This window comes from Oreochromis niloticus, linkage group LG19, assembly GCF_001858045.2.
Source record: "Oreochromis niloticus isolate F11D_XX linkage group LG19, O_niloticus_UMD_NMBU, whole genome shotgun sequence".
NCBI lineage: Eukaryota > Metazoa > Chordata > Actinopteri > Cichliformes > Cichlidae > Oreochromis > Oreochromis niloticus.
In genome coordinates, this window is record NC_031983.2 from 19,137,455 (window position 1) to 19,161,204 (window position 23,750).

A 23,750-nucleotide genomic window follows, 5' to 3' on the forward strand; every position below is an offset into this window, starting at 1 on the left:
TAATCAGCTGGGACACAGATGTGGGAAATTTCAGTGTGTCTGTTCCTAGATCAGGACCTGTTCTGTGTCACTAAGCAGATAGACCAGGCAATAGCAATGTGTGAATGTGATGATCTCAGTTACTCCCAAGATTGGAAAGAGGCAGACACTCTGCCGGAGGAAGTGATAATCTCTTGAGTGTTTTAATAAGTCATCATAAGTGAGGGCAACAGCTACATGTCATCCTGGGCTGTGAGAACTTCTGCTGCTGCTTTCCAGCTCTGCCTATCACTCTCAGTGGGCCTAATTTGTCATGAAGCCAGGAAGCCTTCTAAAGGGAAAGCTGATCCACCCAAGCCACGTTTCAGCAGCATCTTCCTTTGCCTAACAAATTCCTACGAGTCACTCACTCTGAAAGAAAGCATTGTGATTCATCCAACCACTGCCTACTCCTCCTGTGGAAAAAGGGAAAAGGAAGTGGGAGTGCGTTTGCCCCAGTGGACTGGCCCACCACTTGCCCAAAAGCATTCCCGCCTGAACATGACTGACTATGGTAGACAGGCTGGCCCATAGAGAAGACGGTTGCCTTTAAGGACAGCTCGTAAGACTTAAAACTCAAAATCAAGCTCGAAAGATTCTGAAAGCTGAAGCATGTTTTAAAGAAAGCAGATTATACAGCATGTCATTTAGTCATATTTAGAGTTAAAGTGTGCATAAGAGACAACAACCCCCCTTATCTTAATTAAATACAATTTAATTAAGATATGATAACTGGGTAAAAATGAGAAGAAACAGAAAGCATATGAAGGGAAGCAGCTGAAACAAATACAAAAATAAAAAAAGAGGGAGATTCAGCAAGGCTGATTTCCACAGGCAGGTTCTTATAAGGGATCAGAGCCGTGATACCTGAAGCATGGATCACCTTTTGTCTTTGCTTTGGCTACAGGGACGTCCAGGACACCCAGAGGATTCCAGATTGTGCAAAGCTAGAAGCTGGGTTACTGCCTCTTTAGTAAGGTAAAGGTAATCAAGAAAATAAAGCTCCTTAAAAGCATAGTTTTTCAGTAAGCAACTAGGTAGCTAAACTCAATAGTTAAAGAAGGATTTTCAGATTTCTAAAGTAACAAAGCCTCATCCCAATCCTGACATCAGCAAGAGACAAACCTTTCAACACTCACACATTAAACAGACACATTTTTTGGAACATAATTTAAAATCAATGGATTTCACTTACCATGGGAGAAGTTTCCCCAGACATTCAAGCCATATTCATGTGACTAAACAGGATAAAGATGTTGACTAGTTACTGTTTGTTTTGTTTTTTGAAGAATTATGTTGCAAGAAATTGTAATACAGAAGCACACAAGCATTAAAGTGCACTTTCAGTGACGAACAAGTAACATTTGTCTAATTGTCTAAGCTCATATAGTGTAGGATGCAACGTATAAATTCTGCAAATTACACCATTAATTTTCAGAAGAGCTTTTCGGAAAATTCACTGAAAACTTCGGCGTTTTTACCAGTCTGTGGTGAAAAGGTGACATTTCCCACCATTCTTGAAGGGGGCATTTGGAGTGTTTTCATAGCGTGGGGGGCGGAGCTATGTAAATGACGAGCCGTTAGCTGAATAGATGCTCCAGCTTCTGTGAGCGGAGCGGGACACTTGCTGTTGAGAGCAGAGCTAGAGGACGATTAGAGAGTAGAAACCGCTGCGGACAACCAAAACACACCACTTTCACTCGAACCACCACACTCAAAAATGGCCTCAAAGTGTCCTAAGTGCGAGAAGACGGTGTATTTCGGTAAGTGATTCCCGGTTTAAGGGATCCAGGGTGTTTAAATTACTTTTTGGCTCGTTAGCTAAATATACTCATCACAGCCAATCGATGTAATTTTTATTTTTACATTAATCCTCTTAATTTAGAAATCCCATGAGCGGTGCTTTGAATGGTATATAAAATATTTTTGATATTTTTTAAAGTCCATTCTTTGAAAATAAAAAAACAAACATTTGACCTAGCACTAGCATTTACACTCATTTGCTAAAAATGGCTGATTTTTAAATGAGGTTCTGAATGTAAACATGAACTGGGTGTATTTTGTTTGAAGAATTTGTGAAACTGTAGCTAACTGTATAACTTAATGTATAATGACGTGTAAAGGAATATCTCCTTCAGCTAAAGCTCTTAACATGTCTTATTAGACTAAAGGTTGCTGACAAAGTAAATGATTCACAGAGAAATACTTTGATAAACCTAGAAGCTGAAGTGAAAGTGGGGTTAGTGTAAACAAAGGACCCAATAAGTGCAAACAAAGTGCAAACATTTAATAGATTTTATTTTTTGTACACTAAATGCTTCGAACTTATGTGAATGGAAACATGCCCTGTTTACACTTGTCTACACAAGACTGGATGAATGATTTATCTTATTTCAACACTGATCTGTGGCATTTTTAATTTGTTGTGTTTGGTAAACATCCAAGCCTGGCAGTTGGCTTTGGAGAGTTGGCTGATGCAGGCCGTTGCCAAGAGTGCAGAAATGCCATATGCTGAGATTGCCCACTCAAGAGAGGAGCGGAGCAACATCATGCTGCGTCAGTGGGATGAAAACCTGAAAACATGCATCTTTCACATCTTTGTAAATAAAGATATGAAAACAAGACACCCACTTGAGCGGTGAGCTTTGACTCTGTCACAGTGAGAGTGATCGCACCTTATATTCACTGTAACAGATGTTTACAGTGCAAAGTAATCTACGCGCAGAGCACTGGATTAAAGGAGCTCATTTACATCTGAAAGCTGCACTTGACATGCTCACTCCTCAGTTTGTTTTTATTGCTGTTATGCAGTTGAACTTTTGAGTATTTCTGTGTTTGTGTTTGGCTGCATGCTGGGAAAACAAAAATCTTGGGTACCGACCTGTTCTACACTTCGCAGCACACATCTGAGCTGTTACAGGGGTCAAAACCAATTATGTTAGTGGATGGAAGTCCTCTTATGTAACACGGGTGGCAGTGAATATCCCAGCTGCTGCTCATCCTATGGGTCCCGAGAGTCATCGGCTTGGAATAATATCAGTACAAATAAGATTTATTTTCCTCCAATACAAATTTTATGCACCATACCCGTAATGCGCTGCAGTGGGTGAGTCACAGCTCCTTAGTGATGTATGATGTTTTTTTATGTAACATGTTGAGATCCAGGCTAGCGGAGTTATTTTTGGTTGGGGTGTGTTATTGGGTGGAGAGCAGTGAAGATGACGACGTAGGTCTACTGGAAGCCAGTGCGTACTAAATTAACTGCACTCATCCAGCCAAGGAGATCAGGGGAGGTGTGAATGGAGGTATTATTAAAGTTTTAGCCATTTCAAGGGAGGCTGTGAAAACTATGGCGAGACAAGGGAGAGGTCAGGGAGGGAGTAAGAGTTGAGCTGCCCACAGGCTGAGCATCAACATGTCAGTGATGAAGTTCAGATATTGTAGATGAGCTCAGTGGCTCCACCTACACATGCCCTCCTCTCAGCCACTTGGTTTTGCAGAGTGATGAAAAATGCAGAGCTGAGATCAATTTTCAGCTCTGCAAAACTGTTAAAGTCAGAGGAGAAGGCATGAATGGGGGTGTAAAGTGGAAAATAAAAACTCTGTGCTTTAGAACTGCACCATGACATGTGTTGTTGTTAAAGAAAATTGTCTATTTTCCATCTTATTTTGCTCTACCCCTTTTCTTCTTTTGGTGATGGTTTGTGGTGTGCTGTATAGATGGGCCCACCCTGCTGTTCCCCACCTGGTCTTCTTGCTGATTGGCTGAGTCCCACTGTAGGACTTTGGGGGTTGGGGACGTTATTTCAAGTGGCCTCGGTGAGCCGCAATCTGGGATGGAAATTCTTTCGGTTTGGGGAAAAGGAGGCTTTTTTTATTATTATTTTCCTTTCAGTTTTAAAGGACAGCTGTCTTCTGGTGGTGACAGTTCAATTTCATTGCCACTCGATGCACATGTTGGAACGTTTTCTCTACTTTTGAAGCTTCTGCAGCCTAAAGCGCAGGCTTATTTTTAAGAAACCCAAATAAGCAGTAGCAGAAAAAGGAAGCTGCTCTTGGTGCTGGTATTAAAAGAATGCAAACATCTCAGAGATGGTCACTTCTTAATTGCAGGGCTTGCTTACTAAAATTCTCAGCGTCCACATTGCGGTGACGCGTCTGTTAGTTCCTGTGGTATGGAGATGCTCATAATACATGGGGGACTATTTGCTGACACTGTTGGCGTGTGAAGAAGGACAAAACGGCTCGCTAAGCTTGTTTTGAGCACCCAAGTTCAGCCGAGTGATGCAACTCTTGTGCATAACAAACGGGAGCAATGCATCTTTGTGCAGCTAACTGAATAAATGAGAGCTTAATGGGAACTAATGGTGTTCTGCTGCGAGTTTCCCTTTTCTCTCTTTCATTCACTAGTCCTTCTCACTCTGGCTCTCTTTCCTCTTTTTTGGTCAGCGATGCCTCAGGCCCTGAATTCCTCTTCCCGTGTTTTTTTTGTTTTTTTGTTTTTTTTTTGTTTTTTAAACTACAAGGACCGGGGGAAAATGGGGTGAGATGGCTCGCCTTTATTTAAACCGAGACTCTCAAAGTGCTTCATGCATTATAATGAGAAAGGACATCTCTATTCACACAGGGCTCTTTCTGTCTCTCCGTACATTTGTCCTTTTAGTGAGACAGAATATCTTCGTCTCCTCAGTCTGACCACAGAGACCAGGGCACTGTTTCCCACACACCACTTTTTTTTTTTAAATCCCGCTTTTACCCCAAACAGCTACACAATACCCCTATTTTTTCCCCCTCACCTCTTCTCTGTCGACGCTAGAGTACCCTGTTTTCCACTTGGCTGCCCAGTGGGCTGTGTGAATGTGCCTTTTCAGTTATGTAACATCATTTCTTGAGTTGTTGCCTCTTGTTCAGTGCCATTGCATAACCTATCAGCTCCTGTGTGCCACTCAATGAGAGTCCCTTTTCTCTGCCTTTTTGAGGCACAAATATGATCCCCTAATGGAGATGGCATTAAGCTGGGTGCTGACAATTGAGCTCCCCACTACCCCACCTCCCCACACAGGTGAAGCCTTCCAGCAGTGTGACCTGTTACATAACGGCACAGAGGAAACAAAGGTGGATGTGTGCATTTCATCCAAATAGCTTGCTCATTACAGTCTACGGTTCTACCTTTTTTTATATTTTTTACGAATAGATTTTGTTCACCAAGCGCAATTTGTTGTTTTTATGTTCTAAATTTATCGCTATGTTGAAGCCCTCTATACATAGAGAGTACATGTGCAGTCACGTGGCAGGTTTCCAGTAAAAACTGGAGGCTGATAAAACACAGAACACTCAGTGATAGATTGTAAATCATAAAGATATGAGGTATAGTTGTTTGTCTGAGCTGGAAAAACTGGTAGAAGTTCAGAAGCAAAATATGATAGAGTGCAACAGAAACAGGCATGACGTACGTGAGTTATTTGTCACTCAAGGTTAAGATATCAGAAAGTCCAAGTTCGTCTTAGAAATTCAACAGAGTTTTCAATAGATTGAGTTTTATTTGGAACTGTTTGAAAATAATCTTTTTGCCCTGTCTGCAACCAGCTACCAAAACACCCACTGTTTCCATGACAGCAGTGGATCGAAACATGAAAGTTAGCTTTCGATAGCAAATCGGTAAGTAAAGCCATAGTGGCAGGTAGTGGTCAGAAATCTGTGGGCTAGACTTATAGCTGCTTAGTCTTACCTAGTTAGACCATCACTAACACACTAGACTGTATATAAAAGATGGCAATAACCCCATGATGTCATCCATCGTTTTAAGGCTCTTTTGAAGCCATTAGCATTTTGCTCGTTTTAGTGTTTTTGGTCATGTAAGGTTTATCTGGAGCCAAAAGTGATGATATTTACTAATTTATATGCTTGTTAGGTAACAGAATGTGTTCACACTGCCTATTGGCGCTAAATAAAAAAGACCAAAGATATAAAATATTTCAAATTTTACTCTGTATAACAGAAGTACAGATTTCTTGGATGGGCTATAATTGTAATTAACCATTAAGGAACCCATATTTGCCGTATTTGAAATGTTCTGAAAGCCTGGCACACAGCTAGCATCAACCTCCCAGACAAATTGGCCATGCCCCAATCATGCTTAAGTTTGAGCCCTAATATAATGAAAGAAGTCATTTTAACATGGGTTTATATGGTTTGATGAGATTTTGAGCTTGATTTAAATCGCTGTAGGAACTGCACATTTTGCCAGTGGATATCAAATTACTTTTTTTCTGTTTGTGATAACCAAAAAGTAGCCACTACAGATAAATTTGCTGCCCCAAGTTGCTAATGCTGGTGTGATTGTGAATGTTACCACTGGGTCCTTGATATTAAAAATCACATGTCAATTTAAAAGTGTTGTGCACTTTTAAATCGAGGCACTCGAGTACACCACACTCTTCTGTTTTAATACTCTACTTTACACAGCTCAGATGATTTCACTTAGCTGCTACATTTTCTGCCTCCGTCATATGATGTCTCTTTCCCTCAGGGGTTCATTATCAAAATTACCTCTGGCTGGAGCTAAAGGAATTTCAGTGATCCTGCCTGCACTTCTGAATGCATTGCCTGCTACTCTAAGCTGTACATGCAGAATAGATCTTTTAGAAAACCCCGAAGCTGGGGCTAAGTGTCCTGACTGGTTAGAGAAGAAATGTGGTGTAGGGGTAAGCATGCGTAGGGGTTTGAGGAGGGTGAGCATGTCACTGAGACAGACTGCGGTGAGGGTGCTTTGCCTGCGGCTCCTTTGACCAGCCCAGACAGGATGCGAGTTAACTGTAGTCCATTTACGTCAGTCAACAGGATTCACGCGGTCGGCCTTTTTTTTATTCACAGAGGGAGGGGAGAAAGGGAGAAAGCCTGGGGAGGAAACCTCGCCTTGGCTGAGGCGACAGACGACCTCCAGAGCTAAGTTTTGCTCTGGGCTTGCATCAGCCAAAGGGAGACTCGTCCAAAAAAGTGTTTCCTACCCGCTCTTTAGCATGGCTCTCCACCCTGCGCTGTCACTGAGCACCACAGGGAACTGCAGACACACATTCATCCTGAACAGATCAATTATGATGTTCAACACAGCAGTGGCAGGGTCAGCTTAGTTTTAGTCTAAACAGATATAGCACTGGACAGTCTTAAAACTCTTTTCTAATTTGGGATGGATTTTTAACCAAATTAGCCTCAGAGCTTCCTTCCTTAACATGATTGTAAATTAAAAAAAAACTTCCTGATGGCCACTGCTCTATCAAGTTAATAGAACAATTTGATCCCACTTAAACACAGGATAAAGATCCCACAAATGAACACATTCCTTACTTTAAAACTCCCCCAAAGTCACTTGTGAGGCTTAATTCCCCTGTGGGTGCAAATGAATGGCCATTGTCTTTAAGTTGAGGTCACAGGTCCTTGAGGGTGTTTGTACTCAAGAGAGCTGAACAGTAAGAGGATGCAGAGGAGGAAACACAGGCTGCCTTTTTTTTTCCTTTCTTACATCCCTCTGTGTACCCTTCACGCTTGAGTCCAACGTTGCCTTTGGGGCCCTTCACTCTGCCAGTCAGGTGTGTGGTGCTTATTAGGACATGCAGTCATCATGCTGCTGCGACAAAAGCCAAAAAAGCGAAACACCCGCGTGGACTCAGCTGTCACTGATGGATGAAAGGAATGAGAAAAAGGATGGAGAGGGAGTATGTGTGTCTGTGTGTGTCTCTGCATGCGCGCGCGCGTGCGTGTGTGTGTTTTGGTTTGTAAGTGTGTTTAATAGGGCTTTATTGTGGGAAAAGCTGAACAGATGGGTCCACATTACCAGAAGGTGCAACAGAACAGAAGCCAGCCAGCCATGAGTTCAAGATATTTACAATAACATCGGTTACATCATGACCATTACGAAAGACTTGATCGCTTAATCACTCGCAAAAATGTAAATAAGCTACTAATTTGATGTCTGCGCGCTGCGTCAAGCTAATTCAGAGCACTTTCAAACGGCCGATTTTTATATACCTTTGGCTTTGATGCTGTAGAGTTCTCTTAAACATACAAACCAGAACCCGGTACAGTCATTTTTTTTTTAAATCTCATTGCAGAAATGAGCTCCAGCTGCATGCAGAGCTGTGGCCCTGTTGTCTTCCTCTTTGTCAAACACATTAGATTTTCCCCCCACTGCACCCTGATCGAATTATTGAGTGATAAGAGAGCACCCATATGCGATTCCAGAGCCTGGCCCCCTGGCTGACATTCCTCCCGCACTGCATGGTGGGAGATCAGCTGGGTAAATGTTGTTCAGTACGTCGAGCCCCTTTATCTGTTATGACTCCGAGTTAGGCAGCAGACAAATTTCCTCCTGACCCGGGGTGAATACATCAGGCTGTCGTCAGCTCTGGTGTCTCGATGCAGCTCCTTCATCACTGTTGACAATCAAGCAACTGTGATTAAGTCATTTGGAGAAATGGCGCCTTAATGTTTATTTTCTCTGAAGACCCCTTGTTAAAGTCCTGTTGCTTAATGTTCTGTGCAATTACCCGATGTTTGTAGACCATTTGCTGCAGGCCTTCTCCGGTGCCTCTCCCTTTATAGGTTGAGGAACTTTGTCTGAGCATAACAGCGTTCGGTCTTAATGCAGTCTGGTGCATAATGGCATCTTGTAGCTGAACAAACAAGGTAAATCAAGTTATAACCTGCTTAAAGTTCTCTGAGGTACTACTGTGTTTGCAAGTGGAGCAGATATTCTTACCAGCTGAAACTCAATCACACACGTAATTCGTTTTCAGACATCCTGAATCTATTTGATGTTGAATTGCTGTTTTTATCCTCTGCATTAGACGTCTTATGATTTCAATTTCCCAGGGAAAAGTTAGACACAAAGTTAGAATAATGATGCTGTGACTCCTAATAAAACAATAAGACCAGATTATTGGGTTGGGGATCCACTGGAGAGGATGTTATTGCTGTAATTTCTTTATAAAATTGGTCATGGGTTGTGCAGTACTGTATCTCGAGTTTTGTCTCCTTTACTTTGACTAATGCATAAATCAGTGAGAAGAGGGATCAGCAGCAGGCTCACTCGGTGATTTGAACCATATTGACAATGCAATCAGGGCAACCGAGCGCAGGCTGAAGAGCTTAGACCAGGAATTTACAAATGAAGTTAAGCAGCTTACAGTGGTGCAGGTATCATATGGTTATAGTGATGACCTCCGTCCAGCACTCTTTCTCATTTAAAGCTCGGTGTTCCTGCAGTAGCATCATCTCTGTCAGGACTGCATCTGCATGGTGAAATTTATTTTCACTTCTAAGTTCAAAAAATGAAGAGATTTTTTTTTTTTTTTTAATGCTTGAATGCAAATACTTTGCAGTAAATAACTTAGGTCTGGGACACAAGGTCATACCGAGTTCCCTCCCTTGAGATATTTTGCCAGGCTATTATTGCAGCTGTCTTTGGTTGATGCTTGTTTGTGGGCCTTTCTGTTTTTATTTTGCTTCTTCAACATAAAAGAGGAACCCAGTTCCACTGGCAGCCTTATGCTACAGTCGCAATAGGGAAAGCGACCAAATTATTGTGACCATGTGCAATGAACTTGTTGCCTTTGAACTGGTTGTCAAAGATGGAGACAAGGTCTGTGTCTTCAAAATGATGTTGGTGTGCCGAGATGGCAGTAAAATGGCAATAGCCATTTTTCAAACGAAAACGCATCAGTGTGGCCTCAAAAATCTTCACTAATCTGCCTGAGAGTAATTGCAGTCAGCACATGTTGAATGCCATTGTTTAAAGACAGGTTGCCTTCCACCAGGCAGCATGTCCCCTGTAAGGCTTATATATGCATTTATAAAGCTGTCTTTGAAGCCTGTTGGTGTCGGTGTTTAACTCACCAGTGAAATCTTTCTTGCACCAAAGGCTGATTTTGGCACTCCTAAAGGTCTCTTGCTGATGGCCTCATTTCCTATTATCAACCCTCTTTGGACCACGTATTGAGTTTCCTAGATCAGCTATCAAATGCAAGCTCAAGACTTGGTGTCATGTCACTATATCTTATGTCACATTCAATTTAGTTGGTGTGTTTTGGGTTAGGCAGCAGTCACACTCATTAATATTTGTAATCTACTGTGTGACAGTGGTGGCTCTTCACCCTGCTGTTTTCAGCCCACGGCTATTTTAACGCAGTTAGAAGCCACGAATTGTTGGCATTACTTCAGCTATAAAGCAAAGCAGAAAGGAATGTCAGGTGAGGTGCTCCACCACTGTTCAGCAGTGATTTCCTTAAGGACTTCCATTGTTTACATGAAGTTATGGTGGAATCCTTTTTTGTGTGTGTGCTTTTGAGTGAAGCAAATCGCATGTTGTCGTGAGAGAAGACAGTCTGGCTAAAAGGATTTGGCACATTCTCATCGGTGTTGACGGTGTAAATGTGAGTATCCGGAGAGGCTTCCCTGTGAACAGGAGCCTGCTTGTTTACACAAGTGGTTGCATTTACCCTAATGTTGTTGCCGTAACCAGGTAGAGGAAAATGCGATGGCATTTTATTTGCTTCATTTGCACCCACACTGTTACTATTTTGGGATACTGAGACCATCTATCGTCCCTTGGCGCAGTCATTATGTAACTTTTATTTATTTATTTTAAATGTGTTTTTTTCCCCTTTTCTTTTTGACAGGCTTGTCAAATGACAAACACAAATCCAAATGATCTAGCTTTATTTTAGTGTTCGGAGGATGTGGATCCCCTCTACCTCCCCCCACTCTATAACTCCCCCATCACATAACAGAGAGAGACAATCTCGCTCCTCTTACAACAGCAGCCGGCTTTTAAATCAGGGAGCCCTTAAACAGTGGACAGTCACTCACAGAGGAACAAGGACATGCTGGCGAGGCTCTGACGTCTGTTTCCATTCATACACTGACTTCAGATCTGTCTGGAGGTGTGTCTGCATTCATGAATCAGTCAGGGACAGAAACAGCACTGAAGATGCACTGGCAGGCTCCCTGTAGCCCATTAATGTAGCCTATTTTAACACTGGATACGTGTCAAGAAGTAGATTCGTGTCCTCAGATTTATGATGAAACAAATCAAACGCTCATACTTAAAGCAGACAAGGTGAACCCTTATTGGTTGTATTTGCACTCTCTTCAAATATCATCTCAAGATACTGTAAAGGTGTGAAATAAACCTGAAAAGGTACTAAACTGTGAAAATGCATGCGCTAACCGTGCAAATGGGTTAAACCAAGGTCTTTCCTGTGAAGTACTGCTAGAGTTAAAGATGAAACATCAAAATGAGCTACAGTGTCCATGCAAATCTTTCTGTCACATGTATGTGCAGCAGCTACACATGTATCATTCTGCATCCCCCTCTTTCCACTATTCTCCAGGGCCTTGTTGTTGCCCTTTTTGTCTCATTGTCGTAACGGCCAGTGAAACTGTTTGTAAGTGGAAACCTCAGCAGGGTGTAATCAGATCTCCCAAAGCGATCCTTTCCACACGAAACTCCAAATCTAATTTTTGTCATTCACATCAAATCAAATCAAATTTAACTTGGTTATCCAAAGAACAAAGTTGATTTAATCAGACGAGCCCAAAATATAAAGAAGCCGTAGAAAAATTAACAGAAGACGGTCGGTTCAAACAGCATTTCCAGAAGAAAGGCAGTGCATCATGACCTGAGACGTGCTATTGCTTCCAAAATTGGTAGGACGCACAGATACACGAGGCTTAAAACTTACTCTTTTGTTATATGGAAGTTTGCAATCATTGCAAATACTAATAAACATCCAAAGAAATTAAAGTGATATAAAAATACACAAGTGCTTTCAGTACTTTCCTTTGTTTTTTCTCAAAGTCAAGAGTCTGCGTATCTTAAGTCTAGTCTTTATTAATCAAATTGTTGCTGAGACGTGACCACAGTGCTCTTCTGATTTCAATTAGATGTAATAAAGAAATGCCTCCATAAAGCAAAAACTTATAACTTTAATGAGGTTTGGTCAGAAGACGATCTGTTCCAGCCTGAGACAGCGCTGCTATTGTGATTGTCATTAAATGCACACAACCCTGTAAAATCACGTGTTACAGTAGTAAGCAGGGGTTCCATATCAAAGTGTCCTAATGGAAGTTTGTGAATTCAGGCAGATGTTTTGTCAGTGAGCGTCACCTAGCTAGCCAAGCTAACTCCTGTAGTAGTTCATCATATGTAGCAAAAGGACTGTTGTTTCACGACTCAATATCTCAAATTTCTTAAAAGTCCTAAAAGAACTTCAATTCCTGGTTTTATAGCACAGGAAGAAAACGACTTCAGAAGGAATGAATGCATGCCCGATGTGCATATGTTTGTGTTTTTTCCAGTCCTGGGTATGTAAGGAAGCAGATTCCCGTATCCGGCTATTTGTGCCCTGCCTTGATAAGGGAAGGTGTTTCCTCTGCTGCCTCTGCGACTCCTTAGGGCTCATTGTGTTGAAGCAGTGGTGATTTATTATTGGAAAGTGTATAATAAGGCTCCCTGGCTTGTCTACAGGGCCAGTTCGACTGGGTGACTTGGGGGAGGGGGGGTAATGGAAATGCAGTTGGAGGACCGCCTCCAGCATCCAGCAGGATGGGTATGCTGTAAATCGGGGGATGGGTGTTTGTGTGTTTGTGGGTGTAACACAAAAGAATTGGGTTAGATGTTGGCAACCCCCTGCTGCTAACGCTGGACTGGGACTAACGCAGCTGTCCGTCTATCCCTCGGTGACATCATCACAGCATCCTGTGTGGTACACAGGCATTCCCACTCTCCCCACCTCCTATTCCAACCCCCCACTCTTCCCTCATCCCCACTTGGCATGTTGACAGGTTTTCCATCGGGCCACAGAGATACAGTACGAGGTTATTGTGGCGAGTGAAGCAATGAGGGACGTCATTCCTCCAGGCGATGACTGATTGAACAGCACGCACAAAGCCCAATACAGCTGATGGGGAAAATAAAAGGCTGTTGTTTCAAGTAATCTATATAAATGTTGCTTTATGCCTGTGGTTGCACTCACGCACTTCTTCTTTCTTTGTTTTTTGTCTTTCTTGTGCAGCTGAAAAGGTGTCATCATTGGGGAAGGACTGGCACAAACTGTGCCTCAAATGCGACCGCTGCAACAAGCTTCTGAACGCCGGGGGCCACGCTGAGGTCAGTCAGAGCTGACGGTGCTGCTGTGTGCTGCTGATGTACATGCGTGCAAATTCTTATCTGGTTCTTCAGCTAAGCATTTTCCCCCATCATCTGTTAATCCCTTTTGTTTAGTTTTCCATTAAGTGTTTTGGTCTAATGGCCCACAGAAATTCATGAAGTGCCACAGTAAAGTGGCCAATTTTGGCATGTTAGAAGTTGAAATCAGACTGTTTTTGCTTGATGAATAACAAACGAGGGGTTATTATTGCCAAACAGCTTACAGGAATAATCTGGTTTGCAAACTGATTAATATGGAAGAAAGATTATTTTGTAGTTTGCTTCACATTTGTGACACTTGTGCTTTTATTTTTATTTGTTACTAAAGTATAACCTTCTGCTGGCAATGTAATTGAATTGGGGGGGGCTCTGTATCTGCAGGCGAGACAGTGATATGGCACTCAGCACTGATGCAAATTACTCTAATTAAAGTTGTCCTCTTAATAGCGACTGATATGCTATTTATGAACTAGTTTTCTGTTAATGCAAGTTCCATTTCCAGTAGTTATGCCTTTTTTTTTCTGCAAAAAATAATCGCAGCACAGTACAGATGGCCAGAAAGAATCAAAAGTCTGCAACATTACTAATTGACACAAGACGTTTGGCTTTTCCACAGTGAGTTTTTGCATTTTGAGGGAAACTTAAAAAAGGTGTTTTAACCTCAAATATTTAAAATCTCATTAAACTTAAGGAATACAGTGTCAAATAGAAGCTTTGTATTTGGGGAAGTTTATTTCACTGACCTTTTGTAATTTTTGCAGGAAACTGCTGAGGGGATGTCCCCTTTCCTTCCTTGTTTTATGTCTGGTTGCATCTGTCAATATGTTTTGCCCCCATGGGAATTTGACCCTCTTTAGTCCTGCAGGATGAGTCGCTTTCAGATCCTTCCTCTCAGTCTTGCGTAACCAGGCCGCTCTATCATGTCTCAGCATACTGTAGTTTCCCCTGACTATTCACTATCTGGCACCTTCACCCTGGGGGTTTTCTTATCTCGCCCTTTTTATTTTGCCTTTCATAGACCGGCCAATAATTCAATTTCACCTTCTTGGATGTCACTCAGACACCTTTTTGAGTCTCACTTTGGTTAAGGAGGATATGATCTCAGCCTCTTTGTACACAAAACCAATTTCCCTGCAGACCCCAAAGGATGCTGCTCTGCTGTTTTAATCTCTTCGTGATTACAGTAATGTAGTAGTCACACAATCTCCTGCACTCTCTCTGCCCACCATCCTCTCCGTCCTCCCTCTCTCTCAGTGGACAGCATCCAAACCCGAACGAGTCAATGTGACATTTCATTTTTTTTTTTTTTTAAAAAGGGACTCTGGGATTGCCTGGGAGAGTGTTTGATGTCATCTAAAGCCTGGTATGCAGAGGGTTGTGAACTTCTTCTAAGGAGTCAAGGGGACAGGATGAAGCCCAGTGCGGTCAGTTGTTTGTGGGCTAAAGGAAGGAAGCAGCTCTCTCTGGTTCATGCAGTGACCAACAATGAAAGAGTTAATGTGAAAAGCCTCCACATTCGACCTTGAATGTGTGTAAATGTGGCAAATTTAGGTGCTGATGAAATGAATGAGGGTTAACTGAATGGAAATTAAGCAACTTGCAGTTAAGAAGTTGAAACTGTCTGGGGAAAAATGCTGAAATACTGGAAACCTGTCATCCTAAAACACCTACAGTGCAACATGTGCTGTGTATAAAATGAGGGGAAACAAAGGAATGTGAGAAGTCTGAAGTTAATCCACCTTCCTTTTAGTGTTTCACATTGCACCTCCAGTCCAGCGCAACAGTGAGAAGTTGTTGAGGTACAGAGCACAACAGGAGGATAAAAAAAGGTCAGGAAAGAATAGAAATTTGAGAAGAATAGATGGAAAAGATAGATTTAATCTTCAGGTTGTAGGAGTTTAACTGCTGGGAACAGAGTGGGTCGTTCTGCGATGGATAATCCAGTTTCAGGGTCTCTTTGGCTCTGGATGGGTTATGTCTGGTGCCATAGGGGGACTTTGTACATGAGGCTGTTAACAGTACACTCTTGACAGAGGAGCCCTTTGTTTTCTGAGAAAGTCACCCCTGCTTACTCATAGCCTGGCATCGGCACCCCTACCTTCATGGATCTCGTAAGTGTTTAACAGGAAGCGTGAAAGGAGTGTGTGGCTGCTTTAACAGTAGCTGATCCTGTCACGGTTGATACATTATTAAAGCTGAAAGAGCAGGCTTTTTTTTTTTTTTTTTTGCTCTTAGAAAAGGAGCTCATGTGGCCAAAGCAGAGGGGATTGTGGGTATGTGCGTGGTTTAATGCCAAATGCCTGTTTTTGTGGGGTCTTTTCTTTTTTTTCACCTCTACCACCCTGAGCCTGGCACCTTGCCTGCTGAATTACTTGATTCTTCTCATCTATGGGCATTGAGCTCTGGACCAGTGGCCACCCTGGCTCTCAGCCCTGATCCCCTACCCAGGCTGGTCACATGCTCCTGCAATGACCGCCACATTCCCAGCATGCATCAGCAACAAGCCATCTTTGACTAGATTTTTTTTTTTTTTTTTTTCTCCCCTTCCTCAAGTGGAAACTCACAGCGCTCCCGCATATGCAGACACATGGCTCACTGTGAAGTGTGGTGTGAATTTATCAACACAGGCCTGTTACTTGGATACGGCCACTGTCATCAAAGTAACCTGTGACAGTGACATCATCATTAGGAAGAAGTGAGATGGAGGGGAAAAAAGAACAGGAGTCAGCTCCATTTTTGGATATAGTCACTCCATCTTTTCATACACCCAAATAAAAGACCAAAATTAAAAATGTGACGTCAGAAAGGAGTGTCAGAAATATGACTTCTCAGAAATGTCACGTCCAGTTTTCCCTTTTGCGTCAGTATTTTTTTTTTTTTGTCCTTTATATGCATGTTGTATCAGTTTGTTTCATCCATAAGTCATGGTGTTTTTCTCTTTCTCCTGCAGCACGATGGAAGGCCCTACTGCCACAAACCATGCTATGCTGCCCTCTTTGGGCCAAAAGGTGAAGTGCAAGTCAACTTCACATACTTGAGTTCCTGTGAGGTCTTTGTACACCATGTTATCACGTCTTAATAAGCACATAAATAAGCAAAAAATGAAATAAATAAATAAGATATATGGATAAATAGGTTGATTTACCAGGAAAAATAAATCAGTTGTGTTTTTCCACATTTCTTTGCATTTCTGTGTTGCTGTTACTGACCTCCCCACCAAAACCCACCCCTCGCTTCTTCTCTTATACGTTTGCAGGTGTGAACATTGGTGGAGCAGGTTCGTATGTGTATGATACTCCTGCCAACAACAACCTGTCTCCCACCAGCGTGGATTCAGCCTCCAAAGCTGAAGAGAAGCGTGTTTACGCACCCAAGGCACCATCAAAAGGTAAACAGGAAAGTGTATTCATGCTGCAAATTTGTGGCTCTTTCAGCTGGCAGGATTTTTGTTTTTTTTCTCCCCACCCGATGACGATTTGGGTGTTTGCAAGAAGCTGTTGGTCAGAAGGGAAGCGGCTGACTCAGTGATAAGAAAGTCGGTGTGCAAAGTCTCTTGAGGGTTGAAGGGGATTTTTTTTAGGTGTGTCAGACAAGAACAGATGCAAAATTATTGAAATGGTGTGGATTCAGTTGTTTGGGCAGTAGATGATATGAGGACATGAACTTGTATCATTTCAAAATCAGGTTGAAAGGTTTTAAAGTTTCTTGAAATATAAAGAGGAAAGATTCTTGTAGTTAAGGACAGTCTGTATATTCCCCGAGACCATATTTGGCTTCACTATGCTGACTTAGTGGTTTTTTTGTGATTATGTGGAAAAAGGTGTTGCATGTTGTCTTTGCCTTTTGACTCCATCCGCTGTTCGCAGCAGACCAAATGATTGGCTGCTGCAGGACGGAATGAGCTAGGTGTTTTAAACTGGCAACCAGAGTATCTAAATCAGCAGCATTAGTGTCTTTACTCAATATTGTTCCCGTGAAGTGTGTAAAAGCTGCTTAACACTTGGCCCATTTTTACTTTTATTACCCTGTGTTATTGGTTGACTAAATTTTACACCTGGGAAAACAGGTGGTCATTTATTTAACCATTCCCCTTTGCTTTGCCACTATTGTAACGTGTCTGTAACGTGTCAACAGCTGCCAGCATCACCACTTTTTCTGGGGAGGCCAACCTGTGCCCTCGGTGCAACAAGAAGGTGTATTTTGGTAAGTAGTTTCACGCTTCCAGGAAACGGGGTATGAAGAAACGTGTCTGAGCAAGAAGGTGTGAATCTGCGAAGTGGTTGCTACGGTGTGTCACCAGGGTTGTATACATTTGTGTGTGTTTTCCGCCGTAGCCGAGAAGGTGACATCACTGGGCAAGGACTGGCATCGGCCCTGTCTGCGCTGCGAGAGGTGCAGCAAGACTCTTGCTGCTGGCAGCCACGCAGAGGTGAGAAAACAGGTGTTTAATACAGAACAGAAAAGTGGAAAAACTGAAGAATTGAGAAAATAAGTGTCGAAAAGAAAATGAGGCAAAACATCTTGAATATGACAAGAACGTACTCTTTGTATCCCTAACCGAAAATCCTCTTAAATTAGCAGGTTTGCTGCATATACTCCAAATCAGAATTGTCAAGTTTGCCCTTAAAAAGATTATCTAACACTCACTCGTTCAGGCACCGTTTATTGGCAAAAATCTAGCAGTTTTTAGTAGGTATAGTTTAAAAGTGATGATGGATGCCTAATAAAAATATTAGAAGGTATTAACAGTATGGCAGTTAATGTTTTACACAAATAAAGAAGAAATGATTTGATATGGGGGCAGCACAGTGGTAGGCACCATCGCCTCACAGTGTGTGGTGCTTGCATGTGCCTGCGTGGGTTTTCCTCCTCCAACTGTCCTGGGTGTACCGACAACAAATAGATCTGCTCATAAGACTCATTTGCAGAAGTGAATTAACTAATCTTTCTAAAAGAAAGCAGAAATGAGAGCTGTCACCATTTTCTTGTTGTTATGGTCGTGTTAATCTTTATTTTTTTCCATTACAGCATGACGGCCAGCCCTACTGCCACAAACCATGCTATGCTGTTCTCTTTGGGCCCAAAGGTAACCGCTAGGGGGTGCTGTCAACCCACCAGTTATCAGCTACACTTGAAGCAGAATGTCTGAGCTGCACATGTTGCACATTTCAGTTGTTTCATCATAAGTTTGCATGCTTCACAGAAGCTTCCTCCACTCCGAGGTTAAAAATACAGGAAATGCGTCGCAACCTGTCCTGCTCATGTCGTAGCTTTGCCTCTCCCTCTTGATTAACCCCTGACTCCCGCTGCTGTGTCCCTGTGGTTTTTCCAGGTGTGAACACTGGTGGCGTGGGCAGCTACATCTATGACAAGGAGCCCAGTGCAGTGACCCAGCCTTGAGCCTTTTGTCCCCTCAGCCTCACCTCTTTTCTCCACTCAACACTGACCATCAACCACAGTATTATTTGTAGCCTCTTTTCTCTTCCCCACTTGTGTGTTCGTACCTGAGACAACCAGCCTTCTGCTCCAGATCTTCTCCTAAGTCTCTGCTTTTCCCCTTTGCGCTAGCTGGATCAGATTTAGCTACACAAGGAATGATTCATTGACTACAAATGCTGCCTAGACATGTGTTATATGTATTTGCTGCAGGAGCACAAAACACATCAAGCATTCCCACATTAAAGATATTGCACACCAGCAATGTTTACACATTTCTAAATGTATATGGACACGATAAATGTCAATAGATTAAAATGTAAAGGTCTTAAATTTCTAATATTTCACCCACAAAACAGCCGGACCAACAAATGTTTTTGATCATGCATGTTCATTTTAAAGAAAAAAAACAATCAGAATGGGATTCTCAGGTGTGCAAAAAGTGCATTGTGGGTAAGGGAGGTGCAGGTCTTTACTGTGACGTGCTGACAGCCTTAGGAATTTCACCTCGGAGGGTGCTGCACACACAGGTGGTGCTCTGTAGCACGTTGCCAATAAATCTGTGTTTTACAAATGCCATATTTTTAGTTTGGCCACCTGACAACATTCCTCATGTGGAGGGGAAAAAAATCAATTTTGTTTGGAGAAGAGGGAAAAAGTCCCGATATGATGTTTAGAAGGTGGGAATGTGGATGTCGGAGCCGATTGTTGATGATTTTTCAGAACTGAGCAAATAAACTGTATGTCAGAATCTGGATAATAACATATGATAACAAATGTTCTGACCCAGTTATATACATGAAGTCTTAGTGAAGTTTAAGGAAGGTTGGGCTGCAGACAAACCTGTATTTATTCTTTTCATTCAAGTCCTTTGAGTTTCAAGCCACTGAAGCCCTCCTGGGACTGATTTTTTTTGTTTGTTTGTTTTCTTTTTTGAAGGAGGTCAAATGAGGCTGCATAAGCTGTATAAATCTCTACGATCAAGATTTTTATTATTATTATTTTCAAAGAAGTAACCCTGCTGTTATTTTTCCAAGAGATGACGCATTATTTGAAGTATTATATTTCTTGCCATTAATGAGCAAAGTAGCGTAGCTTGTAGAAAGAATAAGACTGCAGACAAGTCATTCTGTAAGAATGTGCATCCTAGTATTACTGTATGACTGTTACTGTGTTTATTACCTGTTGTACATCGTAGGGCTTAACAGACCCTGCAGGGCTCGCTGTTTGTAGAGCTGAATCGCCCTGCCGCATTCATCTTTTTAATCCCTTGGATAAATATTGCAGAAAGTCTCCATTTGCGTGTGACAGATTCTCAACTCCCTTTTTCTGTTCATGAATTGCAATAAACAAAACACTACACGTGGTGTGAGTTTGTGGTATTTTTGTCTCGTTTGTTCTCATAAGATGGATTATGTAAGTTTTTGTGCTTTCGCTTCAAGTTATGCGTCTGCTTTTAAATAAGAGCCAGGGAGCATCGGTACAGGAAAATGAATGCAAAACATTAAAGTAAATGAATCGGTTGATAACCTTCTCATAAGTAGAGTTTAAGTTGTGCGGTTTATGGCACAATAATTTAATGTGTTTTATATTAAGGAAAGACATATGAAGTGTTTTACAGACTCCCAGTTTTGTTGTGTTTTGGCATATTTGTACTAGACAAAATACTGTGTTGCACATCTGCTAGTTTAATTGGTGACATCTGCGTTACAGCTTAGTGTATGTATATGATACTGTCAGTATCACTTTACTTTCAATTCTACTATTTAGCATGGATAAGCAATATAAATGTGTAGTGAATGTAAACCACTGTAGCTGTAATGGATACAAAGTCATTTTAAGCATTATTAATGTACAGAAACAATTGGTTTTTACTGCACAGTCTGAAAGGCCTCGAGTATATCATCACCTGCCTGGCAGGGGGCGTGACTGCCCGTTTTTGTGCGTGTGATAACTTGAGAGAGATGTTACCTGGGATTGCCCTCTGATAGGTCAAGTTCAGAGGGCAAGTCTTTTGAAAATCTCGTGAATGGGATAACTCAAGAAGAAAGTCAGGAATTTCAAATTAATACCATAGGTGCAGCTACTGGGAGGCTGAGGAGTCGCACTGGTGCGGGCCAGTATTTTTTCCATTTGTTACAATTTGGCCTTTAAGGCCATGACAAAAGGGTGTTTGTCAGTTTAAGAACATAATTTATTAAACCAACGTAGACAGATACAATGTTAATGAGCTGTGCAAATCAGTAAGATCAGTGGTGCAGGGTGTGTATGGGTGTAGATGAACAAGAAGCAGAATGGAGTGCCAGCCACAGCTTTAATGTCTGGGAGCAGGGCTCAGGTGTTCCCAGTTCATACCGATGAGCTTTTGCCCCACCCAGGAGGAAACTGGAACACGTGCAGTGCAGAAGATGCTTCTATGCATCAGCATGCCTGCAGAAGTAACAAGTTAACAGTTGTGCACATTTGAATATATAGTTTGCGACATATCAAAACACTGTAACTATTATTCTTCCCATATTTACTTTATATTGAAGTCATTGTCCATGATGCAAATCTCTCGTTCCGCTACATCCCACGGGTGCTCTGTTGGACTGGGATCTGGCCCTTTGAGTACAGTGAACTCACTGTCATGTTCAAAAAACCAGTTTGACATCATTTCAGCTTCATGACATGATGCATTATCCGGCGAAAGCTGTGATAATGCAGGGACGCACATGGTCAGCAACGATACGCAGGTAGGCTGGGGCATTTAAAATATGCCTAACTAAGGAACCCTAAGTATGCAACTACAATTCCTTTCACCACCAGCAACCTGAACCTTCGAAACAAGGCAGGATGGATCCCTGCTTTCATGTTGTTTACACTAAATTCTGACTCTACAATCTAAAAGTCGCAGCAGAAATCGCAGCTCATCACACAAGGCACCATTTTTCCATTTTCCTGTTGTAGAATTTTGGTGAATTCTAGCCTCAGTTTCCTGTTCTTAGACGCAGGCGGCACCTGGTGTGGTCTTCTGCTGCTGTAGCCCAACTCCATCATGGTTTGACGTGTGTATTCAGAGATGCTCTTCTGCAAACTTTGGTAAAAACGAGTCATCATTTGAACTGCTGTTGCCTTCCTATCAGCTCCTCTGGCCTCCGGCATCAGCAAAGCATTTTCACTAACTGCCATTTAACTAGACAATTTTATGCAAACTGAAGAAATGGTTGTGTGGGAAAATCCCAGAGGATCAGCAGTTTCTCAAACTGTTCAGACCAGCATACCGTGCTACTGTGAAAGTTACTGAAATTACCTTTCTTGAACTTCAGCACATCATCTTCACTGCGTCTGTGCCTAATTGCATTGAGTTGCCATGTGATTGGTTGATGTGTTCTGCATTAGCAATCAGTTGCAGAGATATACTTAAACTGGCCACAAGAGTATGAAGAGGATTTGTGTTTCTTTACACTGTTAGGTATTGTAGTTAGTTTGCCCCCTGCTCTGAAAGCTAGAAAGTGTGAAACCACCACCATGCTGCAATTATGAATGAGTGAGCTATGAGATAAGCTACATTGCCGGAAGCTAATACTGAAACTCGTCACAGTATCTAGATACCTCGCTGAAGAAAAAGAACATGTTTGAAATGACTGGAAGGTGTCAGTTATATCTATCACACACACACACACACATTTCCAAACTTGGTGAGTGAAAGCAGCAGGAATGTCTTCACCCTGCTGCACAGTTTCAGCCTTACATCACTTTTTAACAAGTTTCCCAGTAATATAGGTGTGGTTGCATTGCTGCTGCATGGACATGCATGGCAGCAGAGTTGCAGCTTATGTCATCATCAAGTCAAAATACAAACTACCAGTTTCTTCCCAGCATTCAGTCACATCTACTAATGCTGTGGAAACATCTTTGTACCGTTGGGCTGAACCGCACCCTGAAACCTGTGTGGTTTCCTGGATACCAAACACATTTCTGTATGTACAGAGTCACGGAGCCACCTACACTGTTTCACATCAGTGACTACAAGGTCACATGCACCTTGGATGGACTGCCGCCTTGTGATGGAGACTGCCAAATAAAACCATCTGCTGCAGGCAAAATTAGACACGCAGGAATTAGAGAGAATACAGTTGTCACCACTCATACAATGTGCTGGCTTCAGAAATACGGATTGTAATGTTCACCTCAGGTTTAGAACTTGCTAAATGTGAAAGATCCACCATACAGTCTCTCATTCAGCGCGCATAAGTCATGAGCCAGCACAAAGACTTGCCAAAAATCCCCACCCATGTTTTTTTTTCTGATTTGATATTATCACGAGGATCACAAAAATGAAAGAGGAGCGCCCTATGAACATATTTAGCAATAGAAAAGCTACCTGTCTCAAACCAGGTAGCGCTAAAATAGAGTCTAACCTTAAACCCTGAGAGAATTGGCAAGTAAAGAGATTTCTTGTGAGAGGTGTCAGATATGGGAGTATTATCTGTTAAAGTAATGTGTCTCTTAACTGCTTTTCCAATAAGGTGATATCAATTCCTCCCTCTCTCTTTTCCTTTTGGACCATTTCCTTTTCATTGAGGGGAGCGAGCTTTGTCTCACATCATAAAATAATATTTCCAGCAGTTATTCCCTAAATAGATATTGCATACTTCCACAGGCCTAACCCATCCACCAGATGTCCAAAAGTTCCAGTAAAGTGACCAAAGCAGCCATACTGTACAAGTATGTAGGTGTAGAGGTCACTCCAATGGATCAGGGACAAATCTGTGGAGAAGTCTTTGTCACTTTCCGTGGACGCCCAGTCTTGAAAATGTAAAGCAACTGCTCTCCATGATCAAAATTTGTTTTTTATTTTAGCTTTGTTGCAAAAATACACAACCCTGAGAGTCATTTAAAACTGTAAATTGCTGCCTTTATAGCAGATATTGTCAGTATTTTGACAGTGGCTCGATTTTTAGTGAACCCAAGCAAGACACATATAAACTGCATATGAAAGATGGACATGGCCACCATGACATCGTCCGCTGGTTTGAGTATTTTGGCTACCTTTGCCATGAAGTGACCATTTTTAAATGAGAGGGTGGAGTGCTTATGTAACCAAGCG

General features: G+C 42.0%; 1 protein-coding gene across 1 annotated transcript; it reads left to right on the forward strand.

The window, feature by feature from the left end:
- The first annotated feature begins 1,593 nt into the window (after positions 1-1,593).
- crip2 (cysteine-rich protein 2) lies at positions 1,594-20,030 on the forward strand. The gene is made up of 8 exons (XM_003443030.5): positions 1,594-1,781; positions 13,089-13,183; positions 16,173-16,230; positions 16,479-16,610; positions 17,357-17,425; positions 17,557-17,651; positions 18,251-18,308; positions 18,555-20,030. Exons 1-8 carry the CDS (start codon positions 1,739-1,741, stop codon positions 18,620-18,622), a joined length of 618 nt encoding a protein of 205 aa, XP_003443078.1. The 5' UTR covers positions 1,594-1,738; the 3' UTR covers positions 18,623-20,030.
- The last annotated feature ends 3,720 nt before the right edge of the window (positions 20,031-23,750 follow it).

Coding starts and splice junctions, on each gene's coding strand:
- crip2 (XM_003443030.5), top strand. CDS start 1,739: ATGGCCTCAAAGTGTCCTAAGTGCGAGAAGACGGTGTATTTCG. Junction 16,611..17,356: donor ACCCAAGGCACCATCAAAAG/GTAAACAGGAAA, acceptor ACGTGTCAACAG/CTGCCAGCATCACCACTTTT. Junction 17,426..17,556: donor CAACAAGAAGGTGTATTTTG/GTAAGTAGTTTC, acceptor TTTCCGCCGTAG/CCGAGAAGGTGACATCACTG.